Source organism: Pundamilia nyererei, unplaced genomic scaffold (genome assembly GCF_000239375.1).
Source record: "Pundamilia nyererei isolate P.nyererei 1_Seehausen unplaced genomic scaffold, PunNye1.0 scaffold00126, whole genome shotgun sequence".
NCBI classification, from domain to species: domain Eukaryota; kingdom Metazoa; phylum Chordata; class Actinopteri; order Cichliformes; family Cichlidae; genus Pundamilia; species Pundamilia nyererei.
This window is the reverse complement of record NW_005187527.1, coordinates 507,829-534,548: the sequence shown is the minus strand read 5'-3', so window position 1 is coordinate 534,548 and position 26,720 is coordinate 507,829. Positions and strand designations below refer to the sequence as shown.

Genomic DNA, 26,720 nt, shown 5'->3' with positions numbered 1-26,720 from the left:
ACACACACACACACATAGAGAAACCACATTAAAGAGACAGCAGAGCTACAGATATACTCACAGTCGCTTTAGTGCTGGCAAGCCAAGAAAAGCTCCTGGTTCAATATGACTGATCATGTTACTCCGCAGGTCCCTGTGGAAAAATGAAAAGATTTGAGCAGTGCAAACAGCAACAAGACAGCACAACTGCAACGGTGTTGCTAATCAATCATCCAAGTCTCCTTAACAAAACAGTTATAAGTTTACTGTTCTTTAGTTAAAGCGAGGAACACTGCTGATCAGAAAGAACATCTGCGAACACTCTCGGCTTGAAATAAAACATCGTTCTGTATATATCTGGTTGCTGCAAATTTTCTTGAAATTTCTTGATATGGCTTTGAGAAAAGGATTTGCATTTGGGCTTGTGAGATACCTCCAGATTTGTGCTCAGTAGTTTGAAATCTTTCCAGTTTTCTACTTTGAGAACAGTCAGTGTAACCACTAGACTGTTGCCATCATCTGAAATTAACATTTCATTGTGCAACATTCAGCACCCATAATAACATGGTTCCTGCTAGGAAAACTTTTTATGCATGCATTTTTGTTTAACCCAGTGACAAGATCCCTTCTTCAAACTTAACACCCTTTGTCACCACATAGCTGTTGTCAAGGACAACCTGAGCCTCAAAGCTGCTCTCTTTCTCTTCACACACAAGCACACAAACCTCCCAAACCTGAGGTTCAAAGGCTCGCGGTCAGAGATTTCCTGCAGTGCTCACCTGTGCTGGCACTGCCAAGTCACTCATTACAGTCGAGGTTCAGGAGGCTTTCTAGTCGCCACCTGAACCCACACAAAAGGCCTCTGGGTAACTCTGCCTGTTTGATGTCAATGAACTGTCATCTGAAGGCGGGTATGTGGCCACAGATAAGTCAGAGACTGAAAAAACAACAACACACACACACACACACACACAAAACTACTGCTTGTTAAAAACTTTTGATGTGCTGGCTTCTCTGTGAAGTTGTGTTGAGAGAAAAATGAGAAGGCAGGACAAAGAAATCAAAAATATCCTTGCAGAGCCGTCGCAGCCAGGAAGAGCCAGATTGGAGAGTGTACTGGGTGCATAAACAGGCGTGTTGAGTCTGGTAATTTGCTTGTTGCTGAAGCTAATTTATTTTTTGTGTAAACTTTGCTTAGAGTTTCAGTGTTTACAGTTGGAGGACACAAACACAATCTGGCAACCTCAACTGGGTCCAAGAGAAGCCAGAAAAGAACGCTTTCCCTCCATCTGGCTCAATGATCAAAACGCATAGCTGCCAAAAAGACTAATGTCAAGCTCAGTGTTGAGTGCTTTTAACCAGGAGAATTACAAAATAATGTCTGCTGGAGGTCTGAGCTCTAGATCTGCTGGTGTAACCACTACTACTAATAGCAAAAAAAGAACACCATAGCTCTCTGTTATTCCAGTATGTGGATTAGCCAAATATAAATACACTTCTCATTCCACAGACATCCAACCACACATGACCTGGTACCTTTTAAATCTATTTGCAAGGTGAAAAACGCCAGGTTTCTTCTTTTGTCATGCTCAGAAAGAGCTGGCTGAATACTTCTAAGTGTTCTCCAGCACTGGTCTTGAACTGGCAACAAACTGAAGGGTGGATCTGCAGCTGCTGCCAATATTTCAGGGCACGTGTATGCTGTCTTCCAAAGGTGTTACTCATATGCACGTTAAAACAAATTCAAAATGTGTCATGTAAATATAAGATTAATGAAAGCCTCTTTTCCAAGTTTGTTTTTGGCATGGTGGGTTATATATTCAATATGGAAGGTTTCTGGCATTAGACTCGCATTTCCACTGAAGAGAGAGAAGCTCGCGCTATTCAACCAACCACCAGCATCATTTTTAGAACATGATCGCTTTTGGGGTTCAATACCTGCCAATACTGAGCTGCATACTGCCATGTCGCTCACATTATTTATCACCACACTCATTTCAGTCAGCTTCTGCACTGATGTGATACTATAAATACAAACTAGAATGATTCCCACTCTTTTCCTTACATTATGGAACACGGTTTAACAGTTTAACAGCAGCACTGGACTGACACTTTGGAGTGGCAGAGACACAAACATGTATGTCATATTTCCTGTTGCCAAAAGGGCATATTTGAAAGTGAGACTATAAAGCTTTTTGTGTTAACGGGGCTGTGAAATTGTCGAGGGAGCTGGGCGTTCCCTTAGAGAGACTGTGAGGAGTTTGATCATTCAGGAAGAAGATGTAAACATGCTCAAGATGACCTGCTGAACTTCAAACCGAGCCCTGGAAAAGGGGAAGAAAGGTGATTTAGGGGACTCTGAATGGGGCGTGGCATTTTAGAAACTAATCTACTGGGATTTTTCCACACAGCCATCTGTAAGGTTTAGAATGGTCTGAAAAAGAGGAAATATCCAGAAATTGGCAGTTCTATTGATGGCAGAGGTTAGAGGAGAATGGCCAGACTGCTTTGAGCTGACAGAAGGGGTCTGCATAAGGGCATCTTTGAACATCTTAAACTGGTTTCTTGATCATGACAGTGAGCTCATTGTACTTAAATGCAGTCACCAGATCTCAGTGCACCTTTGGGATGTGCTGGAATAGGAATTTTGCATTATTTGAACAAATCTGCAGCAACTCTGTGATCATCTATCATGTCGATGTGGATCAAAGTCTCTGAGGAATGTTTCGAGAAACTTGTTGAATCTATACCACAGAGAATTAAGGCAGGTCACAAGGCAAATGCAAGGGGAATTATTGCACATCACATGGGTAACTTAAAGTTCTATGAAGGCACAATTAATGCCTTTTATTTTTATATATATATATCTCCACAGAACCAGCAAAGGTGTACTCTCAGTGGCAAGGGAACAATAATAAGAGAACACCACCAAGGCTGGAGACGGAGCAATACTGGAAGAGCATATGGGAGAAGGACGCAACCCATAACGGCAATGCTCAGTGGCTAGTGGATCTGAGGGCAGACCACAGCGACCTCCCTGAACAGGGTCCAGTAACCATCACAGTGGCAGATATCCAAGAAAGGGTCTCCAGTATGAAGAGTTGGACAGCACCAGGGCCCGACATGGTTCACGCCTACTGGCTAAAGAAGCTGACTGCACTCCACGAGCGTCTGGCAGCACAAATGAACCAGCTGCTAGTTAACGAGAGACACCCGGAATGGCTAACCGAAGGTCGGACGGTCCTGATCCCCAAGGACCCCAAGAAGGGACCGGTCCCCTCCAACTACCGACCAATAACCTGCCTCAGTACTACATGGAAGCTCCTGTCAGGCATCATATCGGCTAAGATGAACAGGCACATGGGTCAATACATGAGTGGGACACAGAAAGGAATTGGCAAGAATACCAGAGGCGCAAAACACCAGCTACTGGTAGACAGAACAGTCAGCCGAGACTGCAAGACCAGACTGACCAACCTGTGCACTGCCTGGATTGATTACAAGAAGGCCTATGACTCAATGCCCCACAGCTGGATACTGGAATGCCTAGAATTGTACAAGATCAATGGGACCCTAAGGGCCTTCATCAGGAACTCAATGGGGATGTGGCGTACAACTCTAGAGGCCAACTCCAAGACCATAGCACAAGTCACCATCAAGTGCGGGATCTACCAAGGAGATGCTCTGTCCCCACTGCTGTTCTGCATAGGCCTGAACCCCCTCAGTGAGATCATTAACAAGACTACGGATACCGACTACGGAACGGAGCAGTTGTCAGCCACCTCCTGTACATGGATGACATCAAGCTGTATGCCAAGAGTGAACGAGACATCGATTCACTGATCCACACTACCAGGCTATACAGCAATGACATTGGAATGTCGTTCGGACTGGAGAAGTGTAGTGGTAGTGTAGCGGTTCCGAATGACAGTAATATCAGGAAGAAGGAACACGAGAAGCTGGAGAAATACCAAGGGCTCAGAGAAGAGCTCGAGAGGATGTGGAGGGTGAAGGTAATGGTGGTCCCCGTGGTAATCGGAGCACTAGGTGCGGTGACTCCCAAGCTAGGCGAGTGGCTCCAGCAGATCCCGGGAATAACATCGGAGATCTCTGTCCAGAAGAGTGCAGTCCTGGGAACAGCTAAGATACTGCGCAGGACCCTCAAGCTCCCAGGCCTCTGGTAGAGGACCCGAGCTTGAAGGATAAACCGCCCGCAGGGGCGTGCTGGGTGTTTTTATTTATATTTATATATATATATATAACTTTCTGTTGCCATCCAAAGATGCATTGACTATTCCAGCAAGACAGTGCCAAAACACACTGTGTGTATTAGTGTGTTTGCATGCAACTGAAAAATATCAGCCATCAAAAATATGTACCATATTATTAAGAAAGTACAAGGGAGAGTCTGAACTCAACCACAAATTGGAATTAGGCTTTTAAAACTACACAACCTGTATCTTCAGATCTTTATACTACTATTAAATGCCCAGTTTGTAAAAATATTTGCAACTTTTTAGGATTTAGAAGCATGCTGAACTCAGCAATGAGTCATTTAAAATCGTTTAACTTAACCTTTCATTTGTGTAATAATTTTTCAATATTTTAAAATGTTACATAGTCTAACATGAATCCTACGGGTTAAGCAAATTAGAGCCGTATGAGCAGAATCCTCTTTTCTGAAGTCTATTAAGTAAAGGCTGTGTTCCAATACCCATTTATATCTACCTTTATATGAATGTGATGCTTGCTTGCAGAATACCATTGATGAATTCACAAACAGTTTTTCAGGAAACGCCACATACTAGCTCCATTTTCCCACAATAATTCCCCCACAGCACTGGATTTAGAAAGGAATTAGCATGTGACGGTCGCCCAAGTTGGCTCCTATTTCTATGAGGGGAGATAATGGGGATTCTGTGTGGCTTATTCCCATGCAGAGACACCTTTGGCCCCAACAAAACACAGCGGTCTCCACAGTTACTTTACAATTTCACGCAGTTTGCCTGAGAGGCATAATGGATTCTCTACCCCTCTCTGGCACTCACAGCCAGCTGCTGTCTCAGTCGTCACCACTGCATTAAGGCCGTCCAAATGAGGGAGAGTCCCTTTGTAAAGTGAAAAAAGAAGGGAAAAGAAAAGCCGTGAAGGCGGGAGGAAGGAGGGGTGGCTGGCAAGATGGAGAGCCTCAGTGCATTCAGACAGATTTGTGCTGCATTTTTTTCCTGCTTTGAGAGTTTGAGGAAAAATGAGTGCAACTTAAGGTAAGAGGTAAAGTATAGGACTATTTCAGAGCGGTGTAGTGTGTAGGAATTACACTGCTAACACCTTTGGCCTTGGCTTGCCCTTTTATAATGACAAAAGCAAGTAAGCCTTTTAGTGATCTCACCTTGCTGGCTGAGAGTGGACTGGAGGAGGTGGGGTCTGTGAGGAGCAATGAAAGCTCAGTTTTCAGGTAAACCCGCCTGTAGTTTCACAGCGCGACAGTCAGGCAGTACAGATTTTACAACCAAGGCAACTGCAAGCTCACAGACAAAATACACAAGAGCCTTTAAGGCTTTCTTGGTAGAGAAAGATCAAAGATTTTTTTAAAGCATTAAACATGCAGCCTCCTGTTTATCCTCGAGGTCTGAGCACTAAAACTAACAAGTGACCCAATTCAATAGTCCATAGAGACTTCGCCTGTGAATCTATAAAGAATCCAGATATATGAAAGTCCCAGGACTGTTTCAAATAACAAATTAAAACTTCTTTTCCAAAAATCTGGTATCCTCTCCAAAAGAAAAGAGTGCAGTGAATTTCCAGTTAGTCAAATCTCATATATAATTATAAATAATAACCTGAAACTAAATTCTGAAACGGAAAAAAAATGTTTTGATGCCAGCAATACATTCTTAAAATGTGTGTACGCAGGCAGCAGTCAGTACATAAAGTCATATTCAGAATTCTGTACACTAGTGTCAAGGTTGAAAATCTATTCTGAATTTGGCAATTTAATATGCCTTGTACATGGGTAATTTTTTGGGGGGACAAATAAAGCATAAACAGATTTTCGTAACATTTAATTTGTGTAAGTATTTACTTGCTTTCACTTGACTCTGCTCTGATCAGCTGCTTGATGCGTTTGTGGCGTTCCAAACACATGTTTCAACAGGAGAGGACGGCTGGATGAAGGCGTTTTTCTCGTCTCTACTTTACTTTTAAAATTTTCATTCGTCGGCTGTCACAACTGCCAATGCTGATGCAGACAGATCAGCAGGTACCAGTCGACTGCTGTTCACAAACGCTGTCCATCTAATCTGACTGAGCTGGAGCTGTTTGCAAAGAAGAATGGGCAAGGATTTCAGTCTCTAGATGTGCAAAGCTGGTAGAGACAGACCCTAAAAGACTGGCAGCTGTAATTGCAGCAAAAGGTGGTTCTACAAAGTGTTGACTCATTACGCACACCCAACTTTGCAGTTATTTATTTGTAAAAAATGTTTGGAATCATGTATGATCTTCGTTCCACTTCTCACGTGTACACCACTTTGTGTTGGTCTTTCTCGTGGAATTCCAATAAACTTGATTCATGTTTGTGGCTGTAATGTGACAAAATGTGGAAAAGTTCAAGGGGGCCGAATACTTTTGCAAGCCACTGTACCTGGAAATGCCTTAACACATCTATAAAACTTTCCGCTTTACAGATTTCAACAGCCATCAATACTTCATTGCCGCGGTGTCTCTTTAACCATCCCAGAATACTCCAGCAGCTGTGTGCTGAGAGTATATTGCCAGGCAGATAACAACCAACCCTAGAGGCTATGCCTATAATTAGGCCTTTCTAGTACCATCTTTAGTCTTTCACTTTAGACAGATTTCCTGTATTGAAGTTAGGTGTGCAAAACGTCACATTTTAGGCGACTCGGATGTTTTGCCGACACGATGCCAGTGTGTGTTTAACAAACCTCCTGCTGCACAAGCCAAAACTTCACTTGGGAAGTGATGAATGGCTCCTGCTAATGCACTGTCGGATATAACATGAAATACTATGAGGGTTTTTTTTTTTAGCTTGAGACTAACATATGTGAGGTGCATTAGTGACGATTTATGTTTCTGTACAACCTAAGCATAAGAAAAAAAAAAAGCTTTCTTTCAATGTGCTATAAACAGAGCATTAATATTGACACATTAATGCTCTCTTAAATCACAGGCTGAGGAAGTAACAATACTCACAATTTTTCCAAAGCAAATAATCCAAAGAAGGATCCATTTCTGAGATCTTGAATCTTGTTGTTGCTTAAAATTCTGCAGAGAAAAAAAAAAAAGTGTGAACGCAAAGCAACAGATATTGACTCACACAAAAGACTGCATAACGATTTCCAGGCTGTTGAAATAAAAACATTTTACCGTACTGTGCAATGTCAGTAAAGCAGCCGCGGTGCCAAAACATCAGCGAGGAATGTTTGCTAATGAAATGCAAAGGTGGAATCAAAAGGATCGAGTGTCTTTTTCAGAAGCAAATGGATTCATGACAGAGTGCTACTTGTTGACAGATAACAATATTAACTCAACTTCTTTTTGCTCTAGACACGCTTAGCATCCAGTCACACCAGGTTGCTTTCTGCCAGGGAGAGCTGAAGAAAAACAACTCCAACTTTAGCTGAGTGCTTCTTTCATGTCAAATTGGCAGTGTCTGGTAGCCAAAGTGGGATTAGGAGTAAGCTGGCTTGACTTTATAGGTAAATGTATCGCAATCTGATCGGCAACCACGATGACTCATTGGTGGCATACTCGCCTCGAAGCTGTCACACAATTAGACAGTGCGGGGAGTCGTCCTTATGAGAAGAAATCCCTGTTTATAGAAGGAACACCCAAATATTCATCTCATATTTACAGCTAACACTGTATTAAAAGCAATGTGGTTAGAGTTAACAGTGGTCCAATTTAAATGCAACTTTGCCAATTAGTTGTTTACCAAAACAAAACGGGGAAAAATAGAGGAAGAGAGAGCCTGAGAAAGTCTAAAACCTAAATCTAACCTAAGTGTGAATTCTTGATAGCTTCCTCTCGGGGTAATAAACAGCATTTTATTATCTAGTTTATTTTCCCAGCAGAGCTAACCCACAGCAAGGAAAGCTCCAAGCTAATTGCCCGCTTTCTGCTCCCGTGTGTCCCTCCCAGTTATGGTCCTTCTTTAAAAGTACTCCCAAAGAGTGCGGGAGCAGGGACGTGTGGTTAGCATGGAGGGGAAACGGTGGGTGACATACATGCTTAGTGGCACCCACAACCCGGGGCCAAATTGGAGTCATTACGGGGCGTTGAGGGGCCGTTTTATTACAGGGTTGGACAGAGGAGACTCTCTGGAGATTTGCTGTTTGGCTCCCTGCCGTTCAGAGAAAGTACGCACATAAAGAGTTGCTGTTTTCCAGGCTTCTGAACGCTGAAATGGCAAATGTTAAGACTCGATGATGTACAAGACTGCAAACTCTGTTCACTGCCTGTGTGCACATGGTCCGATGATACAGCCGCAGATGTTGGGTCTCTCGTCACAAAAGTCTAATTCATACGTGAAATGCATGGAATACCAAATGGATGAAATCCAGCTTTAGCAATGTGGGGCTTAATCAGCAGAATACAGGGGATGGACAAAAACACCTTTCAGTACACTAGCACTCCAATAAATGTAAGGCTGGGGGAATTTATTATGTTTGGCTACTTCTTTGTAGCATTTCTCATGTTGGCTGGATCGTCACACTACAAAAAGAGCATACGCAAGATTTTATTCCTTTAATACATTTTTTAAAAGGAATAATAATAAAACTGAAAAGAGCTGAAGTTGAAGATTCATTCAAAACTTGGAGCAATAAACAAACAAATCTGCAATGCAAAAATCAAAGTCATAACCTTCCAAGTATACACTAACCCACCTCAACCTCAACCAGTCGCTAGGGTGGATCAGCGATGCTTTTAGTTAGAGCTTTTCAGGTTTGTAGAAAAGCCTTTGAAAAAACACTATATTTAAAGTCACCATTGGTATTCACTAACAGCAAGAAGGTCCTGGCTTCAAATCTACCAGTCGGCTGCCCTTTCTTTGGGGAGTCTGCATGTAATGCACATACATATCTTTCACTGTACTCCAGCTTCCTTCCAAAGTCCAAAGATATGCATAGGTTAGGTAATTGGCTAATCTACATTGTCTGAAAGAATGGTTGTTTGTCTTTCTGTGTTAGCCCTATGACAAATTGGCAACCTGTCCAGGGCTGGGATAGGCTCCAGCCCACCAGTGACCCTGAACTGGATAAATGGAAGGAAATGGGTGGATGGAGAATTACCTGATGAGAATCTTGACAAAAGGGTTGGGGGTAAAACCTAAACCTGAGTTGGGCATTTGAGAAAAGTAGGATTTTAGGCATGAAATTCTAAATACGTGATAAATTAATTAATTTAAAGGGTAAACATGCAATTGTGTGTGCATGGCTACTCAAACAATGCCCAAACCTGAAACCCAATACTGTCCCCAAGTCCATGTGTGAAAACAACTTCAGTGCAGGCAAAAGAAAACCTTCACCATCACCGACATCATCAGAGGTTATGTAAAGCATCAAGAATTAGGTTTGGCTACAAAACTGCACATTTAAAGCCCTGTAAGTCTCAAGTCATCCAAATAAACCTATAAAAGAGAGTTCTCCTGAGAGTCATGCACACTTTTCTTGGCCTCTCTTCATTCCTCCCTTCTTTGGCTCTTTTGCTAGCTTTGTCCCACCCTCTTCCTCATGACAGGAGTGTGACCTCGCCACATTAGAAACCGCTTGGGCTGCAAAGTCCTCTCTGCACTCTTGCATTCATGTGAAAGCCTTACCACTGCAGACTAGGTAAATAATATGTATAGAGCAAAGCCTCGAGTCTCCATAGAGATCACGGCCATTTAAATACTAGTGTCTTCACTGGCCTCAGGACATGTGTAGTTAGATCGTCTGCTTCCCTGCTGTCTGTCTCATGAAATCAGCCTGAGGTCGCCAGACAAAGGACCAGTCTGTGGAATTTCTTCAGTCTGTGCTTCTAACAACACATGAGGGAGTCTTGCTTATCTTGATGCATAGATAAGACCTGCTTGAGCTCAAGCCAGGAACAAGCTGCTAGGGGAGTCTACGAAATCTCACATCCTGTCTACTGATACAGATGGTATAAATCTCAATGACATTTATGGAAAAACCTTCTCTAAAAACAGAATTTCCACTCTTAGTCACAAGTAGTATAAAATGCACTTGTCTAGATTAAATCTCATTCTCTATGTGAGTAAAAACTACACTAGTGAAAGGCAATTTTTACATTGTGCAGCGAGGGAGTGAAACACACAAAATGGCCAGCCACTGCTAAGTGTGCAAGCAGCCACGTAGTGTTTCAAGGACAAAGCCCTGGAGTTCTCCCTACAGGTTCTTTATGCTCAAGAGGCTTTTGGACAAAGAACTTCACAGCGTGGAGATCTGTAACCCTTCAGCAGGTTTTCAAATAAGATTCAGGCTGTAGATGGGTTCATAAAAACCCTTCTAGAGTGACTTCCTCTGAATATAATGCATGGAAAAGTAGGTCTGAGTTCAGGTGGGGAAAGGACCTGGTCCAGTGGCTGAGGTGCTCTCATGTGCCAATGTAAAGATTTTCAGCTCTTTATTATTCTCCAAAAAAATCAAAGTATGAAGACTTTTTTCTGGAATATTGTGTGAGAAAAATGGACGACAAAAGAGTGAAAAAAAAATGTAGAAAACATAAAGGTGCAGTGATTCATCCGAACTGGCAAGCTCAAAAAGGCACATGTCATACACCCTCTTTTTGCAAATTTATCCTTGTAAGTCATTGGTATTAAAATATCTTCTTTCAGCTTTCAACAGGACAAACCATTATTGTGCGGTATTCACCTTATAGCTCTGCAGCTGAATGGAAAAATGATCCGCCGTTCAAACACCGGGGTAAAGGAAAAAAAAAGGGGGGGCGAGCAGGAAAATGAACACAGACGTGTAGGCACCGCACAGCACGTAGCTCGTGTTTACACACCGAACTGAATTGCTTGTCTGGGATTAAGCGATACTTGAGGCAACCTGACGAAGTCAAAGCTCAACTGGTCTGCGAAATGAAAGCCTGCAGACTGACTTTCTGCGCAGCTGTCAGTGAATGCCTCGCCTTTGGGATTTTACCCTCTTCTGCAAACACTTCAGAACTACTATTTAAAAAAAACAAAACAGGAGCATTCCTTGAGACCAACGGTTTGCTCGGAAAGCACCAAAAACAAACCCTCTTAGGACATGCATGACAGCAAGCACCTGCACTCTCCTCGCACAAGCACTTTAAAATCTCTCAGCATGACATGGAAAAATTGATGAGACGACTGACGTAAGCACAGAGATTGCGCTTTGGACCAGAATTTACAATCACGCTGAAAAAAGTTTAAAGATCTCAAATCCAAAGGGGAAACAACTCCACGGAGCTCGACTTAAAGGAAATGAAATCACCAGATGAGCCTACAGCATCCAGGTCTGCACTACTGCGAAACAAGACAGTTTATTGCACTCAAATGTGTCATCAAATCAGAGTGTGATTTTTTTTCTGCCATGAGGGAGGAAATCCCTGCTTTTCTCCAGACATTAATCCCGCGCTGCTCTGCAGCGGCCAAAACCAGGTGCACGCATTTTTACAGTCTGATCCAGGTGCTCCTGTGAATGGATCCTTTTTAAAAATATATATATGCACTAAACAAGGATTGTAAAGAAATATGAGCTTGGTGAATACTTCACGTCTAGTTTCTTCCTGTCTGTGTGGATACAGAGGCTGAAACTTATACAGGTACACAGAAATAAATGCTCACACCCATGCATACTACTCAGACAACCCTTAAAATAAAAGTTCAATTCAACCACTCGTATATTAGCCGAGGGCCCACGCTGACACGGGAGGACAGGCCAGCTGTAAACACATTTGTGTCATTTCCTCTCGGATTACTTAGGCATGTGGTATCACTGGGAGAGCACAAATGTGAGGAATGCATTACTCATTTTTTTTTCTCTACCGAGAGGCATTGAGAGCAGGACTAAACCGAGTAACTACACAAACTCAGTTTGAGGACGAGGCCAATAACACCAAGCATTCAAGTAGGGTAAGACGATAGCTAATTTAGCTGTACAACTGCTCATGTGTAAACAGCGACGATTAAAGTTAGACTTCTGGTTGTTCTACTCTTACGCATGGTAACTTTTCTGGAATGAAGTCAAGCCAATTATCACTGTAGTTCAGCGAGTTCAAAGTCTAAAGAGTTTTTGACAAACTTCCAAAAGAAATGTGCTTACAGGTCAAAGCTTTCTTTCTTTTTTCTCACGTGAAAAGCTTGGATTACATTTTTTATTTGTTAGAAGACCCCCCAAAGAGGTAAATCAGAAGTACAAAGGGGTGGAATTAGTATGACAGATGGGTTTCTAATCATATCTATCTTAACGTGCTGTTTCCGACAAGAAAGACACCATGCCATCAATCACTTCCTTGACAATATAACTGACGCCCAAAGGGCCAGAGTAGGTGAAGGATATTACTGTGTATTAACCTCAGAGGGACACTGAAAATGATGAAATTTTTAATATTCCAAAAAAATTAATCCAAAGCGAGAGATTTGGCAGGAAAGCCTGCTAAAGGGCCATTTAGATACAGATCTATTAGCTTCGCACACCTCGAGGAATCTCATCTGTGAATTTCCGGACATTATTCCCAGTATTATCGCTGCATGAACAGACAAAGTAAGAGCAGCTGAAAATGTTGGGATTAGCTTTGGCTTAACAAGGAGAAACGGGGGATGATCATTTTCAAGACTGGGAAAGGGTTCTCACACCAGCCGGGACTCCTGCGAGGCCAGCTGCGTCTCCCGAGAGGGGTCGCTGATTTTACAGGTTATAAATTGCCACCCAAAAAACTTTGCAGTCAGCATAAACTGTCATTTCATTGCCACTCATGTCTGCAGGGAACTATGAAGACAGTTCCACAAGTACAGGGTAGTTCTACTGTTTTCCAACAATAAACGACAACTGCTTCCCAGAAAAACAAACGTGGGCGACTGAATAAAATCTTTCGCGTTCATGGCTGTTTTTGGTCGAGCTCTCAAATTACACTGCTCTTGTTCTTTGGAGCTCAGCGCTAAATCATGAGCAACCAGGCTCAACCTCCGATCCATCACTGTCAGAGCGTGATGAGAGACTACAAGCTCACTGTAGACATAAAGACAAAGCAAACAGAAGGGAGGGCCCACTACATTACTTCAGAGCACACCATACCTAGCACTAATTCCATAAATCCTTCCTGAAAATAAAAATAAAAGCAGTGGAATTTATCTTTTTCTTTTATATTCAAGAGCCATACAAGTGTTTTATTCCAGTTTACGACGGATCTTGTCTACTTGTCCATTCTGCTTACCATCCTTTAAGCTAAACTGCAATGAGACATCCCATAGTCTGTGCAGGTAATGGTAAATCTGCCCTAACACTAATAATTCGCACACAGTAAACTCACCCATATGATCTATTCCTGTGTTAGCGAGAAGCTTGAATATGCGGTTTGATTCTACCCACCAATAACATCACAGCAGGCATGTGCTGGAGTAAATTTGGACTCCTCGTGGCTTCTTGATGCCGTACAGTAAAGAAAACAACTGACGCACAATATGAATGCTTTGTTTAATGGGACATTTAATCATAAGGACAAGCGTACAGCCTGTGTTTTTGGATCAGTGCTTTTGGTAATAACACTTGGTTGAATGACTGCCAGGTGTGGAGCTCCACCCAGGATAGACTATACAGGCCTAATTTGGATGTTTTTTGGGCTCCAGTTACTTGATAAAATTACTCTGGACATAAACCCAAACTCCAAACTTAACAACATCCTTGCAGAAACTATGCGCATGGGCTGATTTTCAAGTCTCATATGACACAAGAAAGTTTCAAATATCTGCAAATGCAGTCGAGTCCTGTTTTGAAATACAAACTAACATTTTTTTAAAACGTGCGCCTTTGGAAAGTGCCTCAAATCTAACAAGTGGCTTATAGTAAAGCTCTTAAAAAACATGCACTGCAATTGTCTTACAACTCTTTATTACCAGCCAGTCCTCTGCCTTTCTTTCCCTCCTTGGAGTCCATTATTTGCTTTCCACTCCTGCACCCTGCCCTGGTATTCTCATATTTCCTCCATTGCACACCACCACCGCAAAGTACAAGAGCTCTGGGGTGCACGCAGCTTCGACTTACTGTCAAGATTATTCAAATTCCTTTTTATTTATTTTTCCCTGTCAAATGCTCAGTGATGGACCAAAACCAGAGTGTCAATTGGTTAAATCTGCTCTGACTTGACACAACACAAAGGCCTCAATCAATCAGCAGCTTGTGTCTCGGTGTGCGTTTCATCCCTGCAGACTGCCACACAAAGACCAGCAACTTTAATCAATGACACTGATGGAGAGGCAGTGGTTGCACAGCCTCAAAGCCTGCTTCTGATGTAAGGCCATATTACTGTAGTGGCTACATACCAACAACCTAAAACTAAACTTTAAAAGTGTAATTCTTGAAGAAAAAAAAAGGCACCTGGCTAGTGTTAGCCAGGTGTGCTGTCAGGATCTAACCATGCCAGAGTAAAACCAGGTGGAAAAAGAATCACATCCATAACCTATGAGCTCTTACATTTATAATGGCATGTGTGCAATTTAGCAGCCTCTGCATAAATCACTGCATAACAGGAAGGGGTTACTGTTACACAAGGTTAGTATTTACACTGCTATTTACAGTATATAGCTGTGAAATGATAGTTTGTGGTCGGCTTATCAAGATATATTTATCTTTTCGTGTTTGTGCAGTATGAATAAGGGGGATAAGATGGTTATTAAGACGTCGCAAACAGTTCCAGTAACATTAACTTTCAGGAAAGAAACAGTCCTTACTGAGAATAAAGTGAATCTAGTGACTGATGGGATGTGTTTTCACAGCATGCATCAGTATGCGTGTACTCACAGTGTCACTGTTCTGTTCGGGAAAGAGAGAGAGTCCGGGGGCAACACCTGATGGAGCTCCATGTTGCTGCAGACCACTTTCTTGTAGGACGGCACGATTTTCCCACCGCTTTTCGAGTTTTCATCAAACGATTTGCACGCGGATGATGCCGCCGAGCCACAGCAGCCGCTCAGCAGCAGCAAAATCCCAAACAACTGCAAACGATCCACCCTCATTTTTAATTCACACGCGGCCAGAAAAGCACTGCAGCACCGGCGAAGGAAACAATGTTTTGATAACAGAACAGGCGGGCGGGTAGATGTTGCTAGACCCGGGCAAAGAAGAATGAGACCTTTGCAAGTATGTTGTTTGGCTCAAGCGAGCCTTCCTCCTCCATTTCTCGCAAGGCTTTCCCTTTGCTCGGCGGTGTTCAGTCCGACGGAGGTGTCCTTCTTTGTTTGGAAAACGACTCATTTAGAATTCCCTTTCCATGTTGGCATCGGCTTCCATTTCCTCCCAGCTCTGCAAATCTACCACATTTCAAATGCCGAGTATCCTCCCTGGTAGCTAAATAACTAGCCCAGTTATTGAGAGGTTCCCTTTGTTGCCCATAGCGTGGGTCCAAGTCAGTGTGTTGTCTTATCCAAAGGAGGCGGCTGCAGTCATCCCAGGTTATCCGCTCCCAACTTCAGGAAACACGGTCGGGCTTTTTTAACGCTCACTTTAAATTTCCCATTACTTCGAAACACGTACGGGACGACAAACAAGCGTGGAAACTCTCGCCCCCGGTCATGAACAGGAAATTACTTTGAGGGAAAAAAACAGAGCGCAAAAACAACAACAGTTTTAGCTCAAACTGTGCTACCAATGTGGGAAAAATACACTAAAAACTGTATAATAACGTATCCAGAGTAGTCGGCGTGTCCGTTTTGTTAACCGGTGTCTTTAGAAAAGATTTAAAACTAGCCTTATTTCCATTGAGAAGTCCTACTAGTCCCATGGTCCTGCCCCGGGAGCCACTAAAGTCAGGGGCGGTCAAGGCCGAGCAGATTCCAAACCACATCCGGTCCGCATTTCATAATAAAAGCACCAGGAGATGACTTCCTTTGAGTTTGGGGGGATGATTGCGTCTACGAGGTTCATTGGTTGAACGCAAAGGAACTGTTAAAAGTGTCTTTTCTGGATATGTACCTGTTGCACATCACCCAACAGTGCACAGTTACATGTAAAACTATCAACATAAGTAATATAGCATTTAAAATATAAACCTGCGATATAAAAATGCGATAAAAAAAATATGGTGGACATTAAAAAATACTGCTGTTGCAGGACTAAAAAAAGTGAGTGTTTATGTTTTTCTTGCTAATTTTATCGTAATACAGGATCTGTACTTTCACCTCTGGTCGTTTGGTCTAGTTTGCAGTTCACATGAAAGCCATGATAAGGATTTGTTTTTGCCCTGATACAGACGTTTGAATCTTTCCACTCCACCGAGTTGAGAATGTAATACTCTTGATAATCTGATAGTATTTGTTTGCCCTCTTGTCGCAGTCCATTGTGTTCATTTTGATGAGATCAAATGATTCACTTCATCATATAGAAAACTAGACTACAGCATTATTAGAACCCGTGCGAGGCTTAACGATAGACTGTATATGATACGGAAGCATCATATCATATGTGTTATAACTATAGTTCATTTTTGCATTTCTTATACTATCTAGACTCTAGATAGACAGAAGTATTTCTCTAGATTCTAGAGAAATACTTCTGTCCAAATTGTTAATAGCATCGTAATATTTGGGTCTTTACAATTTGAATTTATGTTATTTGTTTTATAATTTTTTTTTAAAAAAGTTAATACCATAAACTCACAGCAGAAACTCACTTAGTTGCTCTGCTTGACTGCAAAATAGACTTTTACTAATTTACCAAGCTGGCAACAGCCTTTGATTTTATCGCAACCCTCGACTCATTCTTGCGGTGCTTTCAGGTGCACCTCGGATTTCATTTCCTCATTTCTTAATCCCACATTCCTGCCCTAAATTGTGAACATGAAATGACCGAATCCCGTGAACTAATGTGTTTTTGATTTATTATTATTTAATAACAGCATTAAGCTAGTATTACAGTAGTGGCATTGTGGAAAAAAGCAAAATCCAGCGAGATAATTATCCTCGGAGTTTCCCGTACTGGATGAAATCTTCTGTACGTGACTTACGAAACGTCACATCTCGCAGTAGTTCCTGGTCTGTGGACGTTAATGGCTGCGATGCCACATGAAACAAAAACAAAACAAAACAAAAAAACGTCCGCTTTGTAGGGAGACAAATCGCTTTGTGTATTAAATTTAAGAGAGATAAAAGCATAACGCGCTAAGATATAGGAACGCCTTTGTTTCAGCGTCCTAATGCACAAAACATGTTCCCACGTGACTTTGCATGGGGAGCGGCGACGTCTGCGTATCAAATAGAAGGTATGTAAACAAGTTTTTGATTGGAGCAGTGATAACTGTTATGGAGCGGGAGAGAGAGAGGGTTTTTACACTCCGAGAACCTCTAATGTAATTCGCTTTACCGTGAATACTATTGGTAAATATTGGCGCTATTGACGCTGTAACATGCTTTAAATGAGTGTTTGGTGAAACTTAAGCATGTGTAAAGAAATAGTAGCCATTGCACTGAATATATTGGAGATACAGATAAATGAAAATTTATTCATCATTTCCTCATTTGTTGTTTTGACATTAGTGTAACAGGGCATTTGGTCTAATGGAGATCTGGTGACTAAACGGGCCTTAAGTCTGTGATTCATATGATTTTCTTATTCACCAAACCATTCGGTGACCTGTATGGCCCATGCATCTATGCACTGTCATCATGGAAGCCAACAACCCCCCATGACGCTTTCATGCCCATGTGGACTGAAGAATATGGTTAAGGCTGGCTCATCTCTCACCACCATATTACTTTTTGTTTTCTGTGACACAGTCTGATCATATCCCATAATGTTATTGTCAGTCACCCGAGGAAGAATGGCTCCTTTTCTGGTTTTCAAAACTCGAATGCAACAAAAAACCCTGCCGCCTGTTTCCTTCTCCTAACCCCTGACCGGTTGCAGCAGATAGCTGCGCATCCCTGAGCCTGGTTCTGTCAGAGGTTTCTTCCTGTTAAAAGACAGTTTTTCCTTCCTACTGTCACCATGTACTTGCTCATAGGGGGTTGTCTGATTCTTGGACATTTCTTTTTAGTATTGTAGGACCTTTACCTTACGATATAAAGCAGCTACACGCGACTGTTGTTGTGATTTGGTGGTATATAAATAAAACTAAGTTGAATGTGTTCTTCTGAACACTGTTTCCGACATTTACTTGTATTTCTCCCCACATTTTTTTGAGTTGTTCCTTACATTTGTCACTCATTTGGCACACATAAAAAAATATTGGCAGACTAATACAGTCTTTAACACACTTATGTAATTAGATGAATGTAAATAACCGCTAGAGTAGATGACGTCTTAGATGCTGTCACAATAAATTCACGGAGTGATATTTCTATATGTCAACACTTTACCTGTTTTTCTGAACAACCTTTACGTGGTCGTTCAGGTGGCTGGCAATCGGACGGCAAGGGACCGAGTATCTGGGACACATTTTGTCATGAGAAAGGCAGAGTGTTTGGGGACCAGAATGGAGATGTGGCCTGCAACAGCTATGAGCTGTGGGAGAAAGACTTGGAGTGTATCCAGCAGCTTGGGCTGACGCACTATCGCCTGTCTTTCTCCTGGGCCCGCCTCCTGCCTGATGGGACCACGCAACATGTCAATCAGAAAGGTATTTTCATAGACCTGAAACACATATGCTGGAATTAGATCCAGGCCTATTTGATGGCTTTAGGCAATTGTATCTCATTACCCATTTATGGCACTCTCTGTTCAACAGGTGTGCAATACTACAACAAAGTGATTGATGATTTGCTAACCTCAAATGTCTCACCGATGGTTACCCTTTACCACTTTGACCTGCCTCAAGCTCTGCAAGACCAGGGAGGCTGGAAATCACCTGGTATAGCCAGTCTCTTTGACAATTACGCTCAGTTTTGTTTCCAAACATTTGGGGACCGTGTCAAACTTTGGATCACTATCAATGAGCCACAAGTGTGCGCCAAACTGGGACACGAAGACGGCATCCATGCCCCAGGGTTAAAAGAGAAAGGCACTGCTGCCTACCTGGTAGGACACAACATGCTGCGGGCCCACGCCATGGCCTGGCACAGCTACAATTCTCGCTACAGGTCAGAGCAGAAAGGTGCCGTGTCTATTGCCCTCAACAGCGACTGGTGTGAGCCATTAAACCAAGGTTGCCCCAAGGACATTGCTGCTACTGAACGTGACCTTGCATTTAAACTGGGATGGTTCGCCTGGCCCGTGTTTGTTACCGGTGATTATCCAGAAATAATGAGATCTGCTATAGACGCTCAAAGTAGGAAGCTAGGATACAATGCAGCCTCAAGGCTCCCCAGTTTCTCCAAGGATGAATCTGCCATTCTGGGAACTGCCGACTTCTTTGCGTTGAACTACTACACGTCTCGCAAAGTCAAACCAGGAGGAGGTTGTGAAAAGATGTTGTGTATAAAGGGAGACCAAGATACAGAGGAAGTTTTGGATTCATCCTGGCCCATCAGTGGACTGTCCTGGCTGGCTGTAGTGCCAGATGGCTTGAGGAAACTCCTAAAGTACATTAAGGTAAAACTTTTTCCTAAAAATCTTTTTTTTTCTTTTGGTTACAGTCTGTATGGGGCAGCCAATCAGAAGAAAGTTTCCTTTAAAAGTGGGGGGAGGGAGTATAAAGCGCTTGTTTCAGATAAATGATTGACTAAGATAATTCACCAGTCCCGGCATAACATAAATAAGGATTATTTTAAACTGTGAGCCATGCACAGCTACTGCAGTAGAGTCCAAAAATGTAAAAATGCACAATTTTACGCTAATATATTACACTAAAAATAACCCAAACCAAGGGCCGACCAAATCTTTTCATTACAGTTTGGATTCACCTTGCGGAAAAGTAAAGTCGGTGCTCAAAATGAATTGACCAGCAACAAGATAGATCACCTTCAACCGTACGAGGAGAACACTGGCATTTGTTTAGTGTCTCACTATTGATTTTGCATGCAGCAATCTCTTTTCGACACCTCCAGAAACACACTGATGCTTCATTAGTGCTGTCACATTGAATGAAACAGTTACTTTGCTGAAAAGTGTTTGCAAACGAGCAATTTCCTGCTGTTGTGACTTGTCACACGCCATTAGTCTGAGCCTGGCACCGTTGAAACGCAGCTGAACGGCACACTGTAGACCAATCTGTCTCCCCCTGGAATGTCTGACAGGCTGTGATGCCTTGTTTGACAATAATATTTGCCCTATGACTTTGCAGGACACTTTTAACAACCCCGCGATCTACATTACAGAGAATGGTTTCTCTCAGGTGGGGCCACTGCAGATCGAGGATGCCCAGCGCTGTGTGTATTACAAGGACACCATCTCAGAAGTGGCAAAAGGTAATGGCTAGTAAATCGGGACTGCATAAATCCTGCCTATTTAAAAAATTAAAAGCATGCGAATCGGGAAAATAATGGTTAAAATATCATTTTAATTCTGCAGCTTGTCCAAATTGACAAATTTAGTCTTGTTTAAAACAAAAAACATTTAATTGGTTTGATGTACCTTTAATCTTCTTGCTATCATTTATCATAAATTTGGTTTCCAAAGACTGCTTCTGCTAATCAATTTTTAGCGCATTAACACTTTGGGGTCACGGGAATGTGTTGTGATTCAGATCTGTGAGTAAGTGTTCAGCGACAGCGGCGCCAACTGATTACTTTTATGCAATGAATATGTCGTTTGCAAAGAGAAAGATAAATACACGCGTCTTTATTATCCATCTGTTTGATGTTTATGAACAGCAGTTTTTGCTATATCTACTTTTTATAATGAAGATATAAATGAGTGGACCTAGTAAACAGGTTTTTGCTAGTACTTTAGAATGATCCTTTTGTCACATATCATGATACTAGTCATGGTTTAATTAGATGGCTCTATGTAACTCCTTTCTTCTGTCCTTGTATAGCTATACAAGAAGATGGGATCAACGTCCGTGGATATTTTGCATGGTCTCTGATGGATAACTTTGAATGGGCCGATGGATTCAGCGTTCGTTTTGGCTTGTTCCACGTGGACTTCAGTGATTTGAAGCAGAGTCGAACTCTGTACCAATCTGGACGGGAATATGCAAAAATCATCTCAAAATCCCGATCTGGCCAGTCTAAATAAGAGTAGCTGGAAAAAATGTGCGTTACTATGTGAATTATGAACATGCTTTTGCTTTCAAGAACTGGAGTCAAGAATCCAGATTTTTTTTTTTAAGTATTGCCTATGAATTTTTTTGTAGTTTAAAAAAAACAGCTGGTGAATTGTCTCAGGAGTATAATTTCTCACTCGCCTTTATGATGTGAAGACAGGGACAAAATAAGGTTATGTTAATTCAGTGGTATTTAAATCGGTATTCTATCCTGCCGAATCCCAACTCATTGCAGGTAAGGAAGGTTTATACAGAACCAGCGAGCTGTAAGGCCCTGCAATTGCTTCATGGGGCTGGAGAAGAACTTATGAAGAACCCAACAATAATAATGGCATTATCACTGTGAATGACTTTATTGTGCGTACATGTATTATGTGAAAGCTGACCTGTTCTGGCGGTCTGTTTACATATTTAAGATCTTATCTTTAGCTTAAATCTACCAGCAAGAGTCACGTGACTGGAATCTGCGAGATATCTTGCATTAATGTCTTGAATTGTTTTCTGAATAGTTGTGATTCACTAAAAGGTTGAAGGTCTGTAGCTGTAGTGACACAGGTATGGGAAAACATGCTCAGCAGTTTCACTTTGTGATGTGAAAGGCTGTTTCCTGTTTACAGACGTAACGGACACAGTGCACATGCCCATATGACGATAACAGTACCTGAGGAATGACAGAGAAACCACAGTCTCCACAGTTGCATTCCTTACAATTGCAGGCAATTTTAAAGCGCTATAAGCAGTGTCAGTATGAGCAATAATGTGATTATATCAATGAAAGCAGTGGTTTTATGACCGCAAATTGTCTCAGTGAGCTCACTGAAGACGGTGTCGAGACAAAGGAACGCGCGGAAATAAAGCCTTTTTCAGTGACACATCAAAGCCCATAGCTTCCATTTATTTGGTATAAAGACTGATTGAGCAGATGCTTCACTTCTTTGACAAGATTAAACAAATACCGTAGTTTAGCTGCTGTGGGGGAAACAGGTATAATTAGTAACCCCTTTTCTAACCACCTGCCCTATCAATGGAAAGGATGCGACATAAGACAAAATGCAGTACTCATCTTAGTTATGATAATGTCATCTGGGTGCATAAAGAGCATTTCAGCACACTCAGAAGGCGTGCCAGCTGAAAGCAACAGATGTCCTGCCACAGGAAGTGAGCATAATACAATTTGTGTTCCCCGGACAGCTGTGCAAATGAACTACTTTTAGAGGGAAAAACCAAACAAGGAAAACACCCTGAGGCAGTCTGCTGATTCATTGCCGTGGTTAAGGTTAAGGATTATTTGGATGCTGTATTGAGCAAACTATACTGCTATGGAGCTTAATGAGGGGCTTAATGAGCGCTGCTGAATTTCAGGTTTTGTACTGCGGGTGTGTACATGTATCTGATCCAGCTACACACCTGTGAAGGGGAGGACAACCGGAGAAGAAGAGCAGTTTAACAGCATCTGTTTGTGAGCCTGCAGTGCCACCTCGTGGTGCACAGTTGTAGTACAGCGCACCTCAGCGTGTACGGCTTTTTATGTGGCATGCAGTGATGTGCTGCTCTCATTAATAAAGCGCATGCTGTTGGCTTAACAATAAACAAGTGAAGGAGCTTTTTAACTACAATACATCATATATTTAATACAATTAATATTTATGCTCCGACGTGAAGGAAAACGCCATTTATATACTGTGTTGGGAGACTTTGTTTGCATTAATAAGCATTGTGTATCGCGACATCCAGTTGGCTGTGCTTACTGTTCTCAACAGATGTGAATAATACCCTCGTGGCCCTCCTCCATCTATGTCAAGCCGAGTGAGAATCTCCTTTGTCTTCTGATGAATAACAAGCTATTGTGGAAACATGAATAATGCCACTGCCGCTCGGATTAGAGCTTCTTTGCAGGCTGCTTTTGAGCACAAGCTTGAAGCACATTTCATAGCATCTGACAAAGTTCACGCGCGGTGGTCTTGACGGAGCGGAAAACGTTGAACTCGTCAGGTGCAAACACACAGCTCGATTCCAGGTGAAATTTCTCTCACCCGGATAAAAAACAAACAAAATCAGAAGTGAGGGAAGTTTGAATCATATTTCCCATGATTCCTCACTGCAGCCCATGGGCAACATAATTCCCAGCTAAGAGTTGATTAGTAATTCCAGCACCTGTCTCCCAGTATTGATGGATTCCATCTTCCTTTATCACGGCGTCGAGCTAGCTGCACGGCTGAAAGAACCTGCACTGCTGCCGAATTGATTGAATGGAATACTGTATGAGCAAGAGGTTACTCTGCACTTAGTGAATGTTGAAATTAGCCATGTGTGTGTGTGTGTGTGTGTGTGTGTGTGTTGGGGTGGAGGGGAATGAGGAATAACATGTGCCTATTGCTACTTGGAAAGCTTAAAACATTCATTTGCATTTAAATAATTCACACTTCCAGTCTCTTTAATAGCCCAACTACGAATATTCAACTTCAATTCATTACAGCCAGCGGAATTTATTCTGATTAGGCCGTGATGTAGAAAGTCACCGAATAAACCATTTCTAAATGTGCCTTCCAATTAGGCGCCAAATATATCATGTGTGTAGATAAGTTGCTTTTGACAATGAATTAGCACGTTTAATTGTAACATTCAATCACATTCACTTGCAGAGATTTACCCCGAGGAACATTCTGGCAAATTACCAAGTGGGACCCATTTGTATTTGACCAAACTTAACTCATTATGTTTTGACAGACACTATGAAATATTCAATAACTGGGAAATTCATTTACTTATTATAAATTAGCTAAATAATTTAGCCCCCTAATAAACTATCTTCATCGTGAATTATAGGAGAGGCACAATCTTGGATCGGCGCAGTGCTTACAGGTGCAAAGGCTATGACTTCTGGCAAATAATTACCTTTTTCTATTTACTGATTACCCTCATATGCATATTCCCCCTGGAGAAATGGTATAATTAGATTGTTGCTTCAATATCAAGATGAAGAGACGCGAGCCACTCCCTTTCTCTGGAGCGCAGATACAAATCTCTTCCCTCTTTTTCTTTGTCTGGGTCTCTCACACTCAGCTGGTGAGGGACCCGCGAGAGCCCCAAACCACCACTCAGCCTGTCTTCATGTCTCCTCCATCCACCCACCTACCCACCCCTTTCTTTCACTTGCTCTCTCCAGCTCATCATCTTCCCCTCTCCTAATCGCATTGCTCATTTTTCCATTGACGAGTGAGTATGAGAAAGGGGGGGGAGAGAAAAAAAAGCATCACAAACTTTCTAAATCCCATTGACCTACTTCGCCAGACATTTCACTGGGAATTCATGTTAGTGCAAAAGAGTTAGAAGAAGAAATGTTTTCTCACTCCCCCCCTCATCTCTCTTTCAGCTGGAAGCCATTTTCCTCGCGTCCCGTATTTGATCCTGCGTGAGCACTAGCAGCACATTATACAAGTGGATAAACGCCTTACTGTGGCATAACCGGCGGTTTGGAGCCCTGTCACCACTTTTGATAGTGGCGTAAGTAGCGTGACATCGAAGTTATGAAAAAGCGCCTTTTGGAAGGCCTCGTCTGCGATTGATGAATTTGGCGGCGGAGACGAGATTGAGGGGGATGAATGCTGCTAGGCCTGGAAGACAGGAAGTGGAATTATGACAGACCCATACAGAGAACTGAAGCAGGGAGATGAAGAGAGAATAGAAAGAGAGAGAGAGAGAAAAGGCAATTCAACTCATTTCTTTTAAGCCCCTCCCTGAGGGACTGGAGATGACCCTGCTAACGTCTGTCAAAATTCTGACTCCCTTGAGTGCGATGGCGCTGCATGATGGGAGGGGGTTCACAGACCTGCCTGAAAAATTGAAAGCTCTTAGAATATTCAGCTAACCCTGTGTGCTCAGCTGGGGGTGGGGATGGGTGTATATGTGTGTGTGTGTGGTGGGTAAACCCAGCGGTGGTGGCAAGAGAGACCCCCCACCCCCCCATGTGCGTGGTGGCCAATGAGCCGAGTACCTTGTCTCGTGGGAACAGTTGTGGGAGTAAGAAGAGAATATAAGCGAGAAAGAAAAAGAGACAATTTATAGAACCTTTAGAACCAAAGTGAATATAGTTCTCAGGCATGGATCCAAGCCGGGAGACTAACGATGTGGATGTAACCTCGTGCTCCCAATATGCAAACATGATGTCATCAACAAAGAAAGAGTCAAAAACTCCTCCGCCCGAAATCTCTTTGAAACTTAATGGACAAAAAATGAAATAAAATAAGAACCAGCAGGTCTTACCTGTCAGAAACTATTGAAATGAGTACAAGGGGAAACATATTAAGCTTCATTCAACATTTAATTTGGCATTTCATGTCCTATGTTACTCAACGATCCGAAGAACTATTTTGGGATTATACAACCTGGATCTGATTTTCATAGTTTGGCTGTGTTATCATTCACTTTATTACTGATTACCTTTACTGAGTGTGTTGCTTAGATCTGGAAACACATTGACATATGAAAAACCCCCAAAACAATCCATCCTGATCTCACAGACCCAGCCTTAATTTTCTGATTACCCCAGCTTGCACTATGTAATGGTTCTGGTTCTTGATCTTTGACACCTGTCAAATCGGTCTCAAAACACCATGCAAAACATCACCAATCACAAAGCTTTGAACTGACTGACAAAAACAGGACATTACAAGTGAGGAGTAAATTTAAGTGAGAACTCGAGAGACGCTGCACTCTCATACCGTAGAAGAAGTTGACATTTTCTTTGTGGGATTTAAAGAATATGATGGGCAAGTGCAGCTATAACGATATCCAAACTTTGGTTTAGAGGATCCCTTGTTTACCCCTGGCTAAGCTGCTGGCTTGTTTGCGGTCTGACAGTTTGGTGACTAGCAGCCGTGAGAACTTGAAAAGAAATCCCTTTATTTTCTGAAACAACAAGTGGTTCTTTTAACAAAAAAAAAAAAGGCGAGAAGATGAGGAGAGAGCATAGGCACGGGGTGCTGAGCAACAGTGTGCATGGACTAATTAACTCTAAGTGTTGTACGACATGCTCCCTTCTCACCCGTGTTGTCACTCAGGGTTTGAGTGGCACTAATGAGAGAATTATCTAGCCTCGGACCCTGGTAATGCATTCAAATGAACACCAGCTGACCTGACCTATGAGATGGCTTTTTAATCTCACCACTTAATACCAATCAGACCTGCTTTCTCATGTGCCCACACTGGGAGGGCCCTCTGCTCCAAAACGCTGCCATCCACTTTTTTTTTTCTCCCCCCACTGTTGATCTAAGGGAAAGCGTTAATTGTCTTGGATGACTCGAGGGCCTCTGTTGATATTATGCAGAGAACCTCAGGTGTGCAGGATAAAACAGGTGGATAGGGCTTCTAAAGTGTTTGCCGGGCATCAGAATGAA

The 26,720-nt window shown here is 42.3% G+C and overlaps 2 protein-coding genes across 3 annotated transcripts in view; one reads left to right on the top strand and one right to left on the bottom strand.

The window, feature by feature from the left end:
* Nucleotides 1-16,007, bottom strand: part of adgra3 (adhesion G protein-coupled receptor A3) — a 30,579-nt gene extending 14,572 nt beyond the window's left edge. Inside the window, exons 1-3 of the mRNA XM_005742992.1 lie at nt 14,988-16,007; nt 7,192-7,263; nt 62-133 (exon numbers count right to left, since the gene is read on the bottom strand). Of these exons, the coding sequence (XP_005743049.1) occupies nt 62-133; nt 7,192-7,263; nt 14,988-15,202 (359 nt within the window). The 5' untranslated portion in view covers nt 15,203-16,007. The remainder of the gene's footprint in view (nt 1-61; nt 134-7,191; nt 7,264-14,987) is intronic.
* Nucleotides 16,008-17,219: 1,212 nt separating this feature from the next.
* Nucleotides 17,220-21,367, top strand: gba3 (glucosidase, beta, acid 3). 2 transcript variants are annotated; one of them, XM_005742990.1, is made up of 5 exons: nt 17,220-17,442; nt 18,574-18,798; nt 18,907-19,709; nt 20,401-20,524; nt 21,094-21,367. In XM_005742990.1, the coding sequence occupies exons 1-5, from the start codon at nt 17,388-17,390 to the stop codon at nt 21,294-21,296; spliced, it is 1,410 nt and encodes a 469-aa protein (XP_005743047.1). In that variant the 5' UTR covers nt 17,220-17,387; the 3' UTR covers nt 21,297-21,367. The 2 variants fall into 2 exon arrangements, with proteins under 2 accessions (XP_005743047.1, XP_005743048.1); XM_005742991.1 differs by having other exon boundaries at nt 20,435-20,524; nt 21,094-21,208.
* Nucleotides 21,368-26,720: the final 5,353 nt, after the last annotated feature.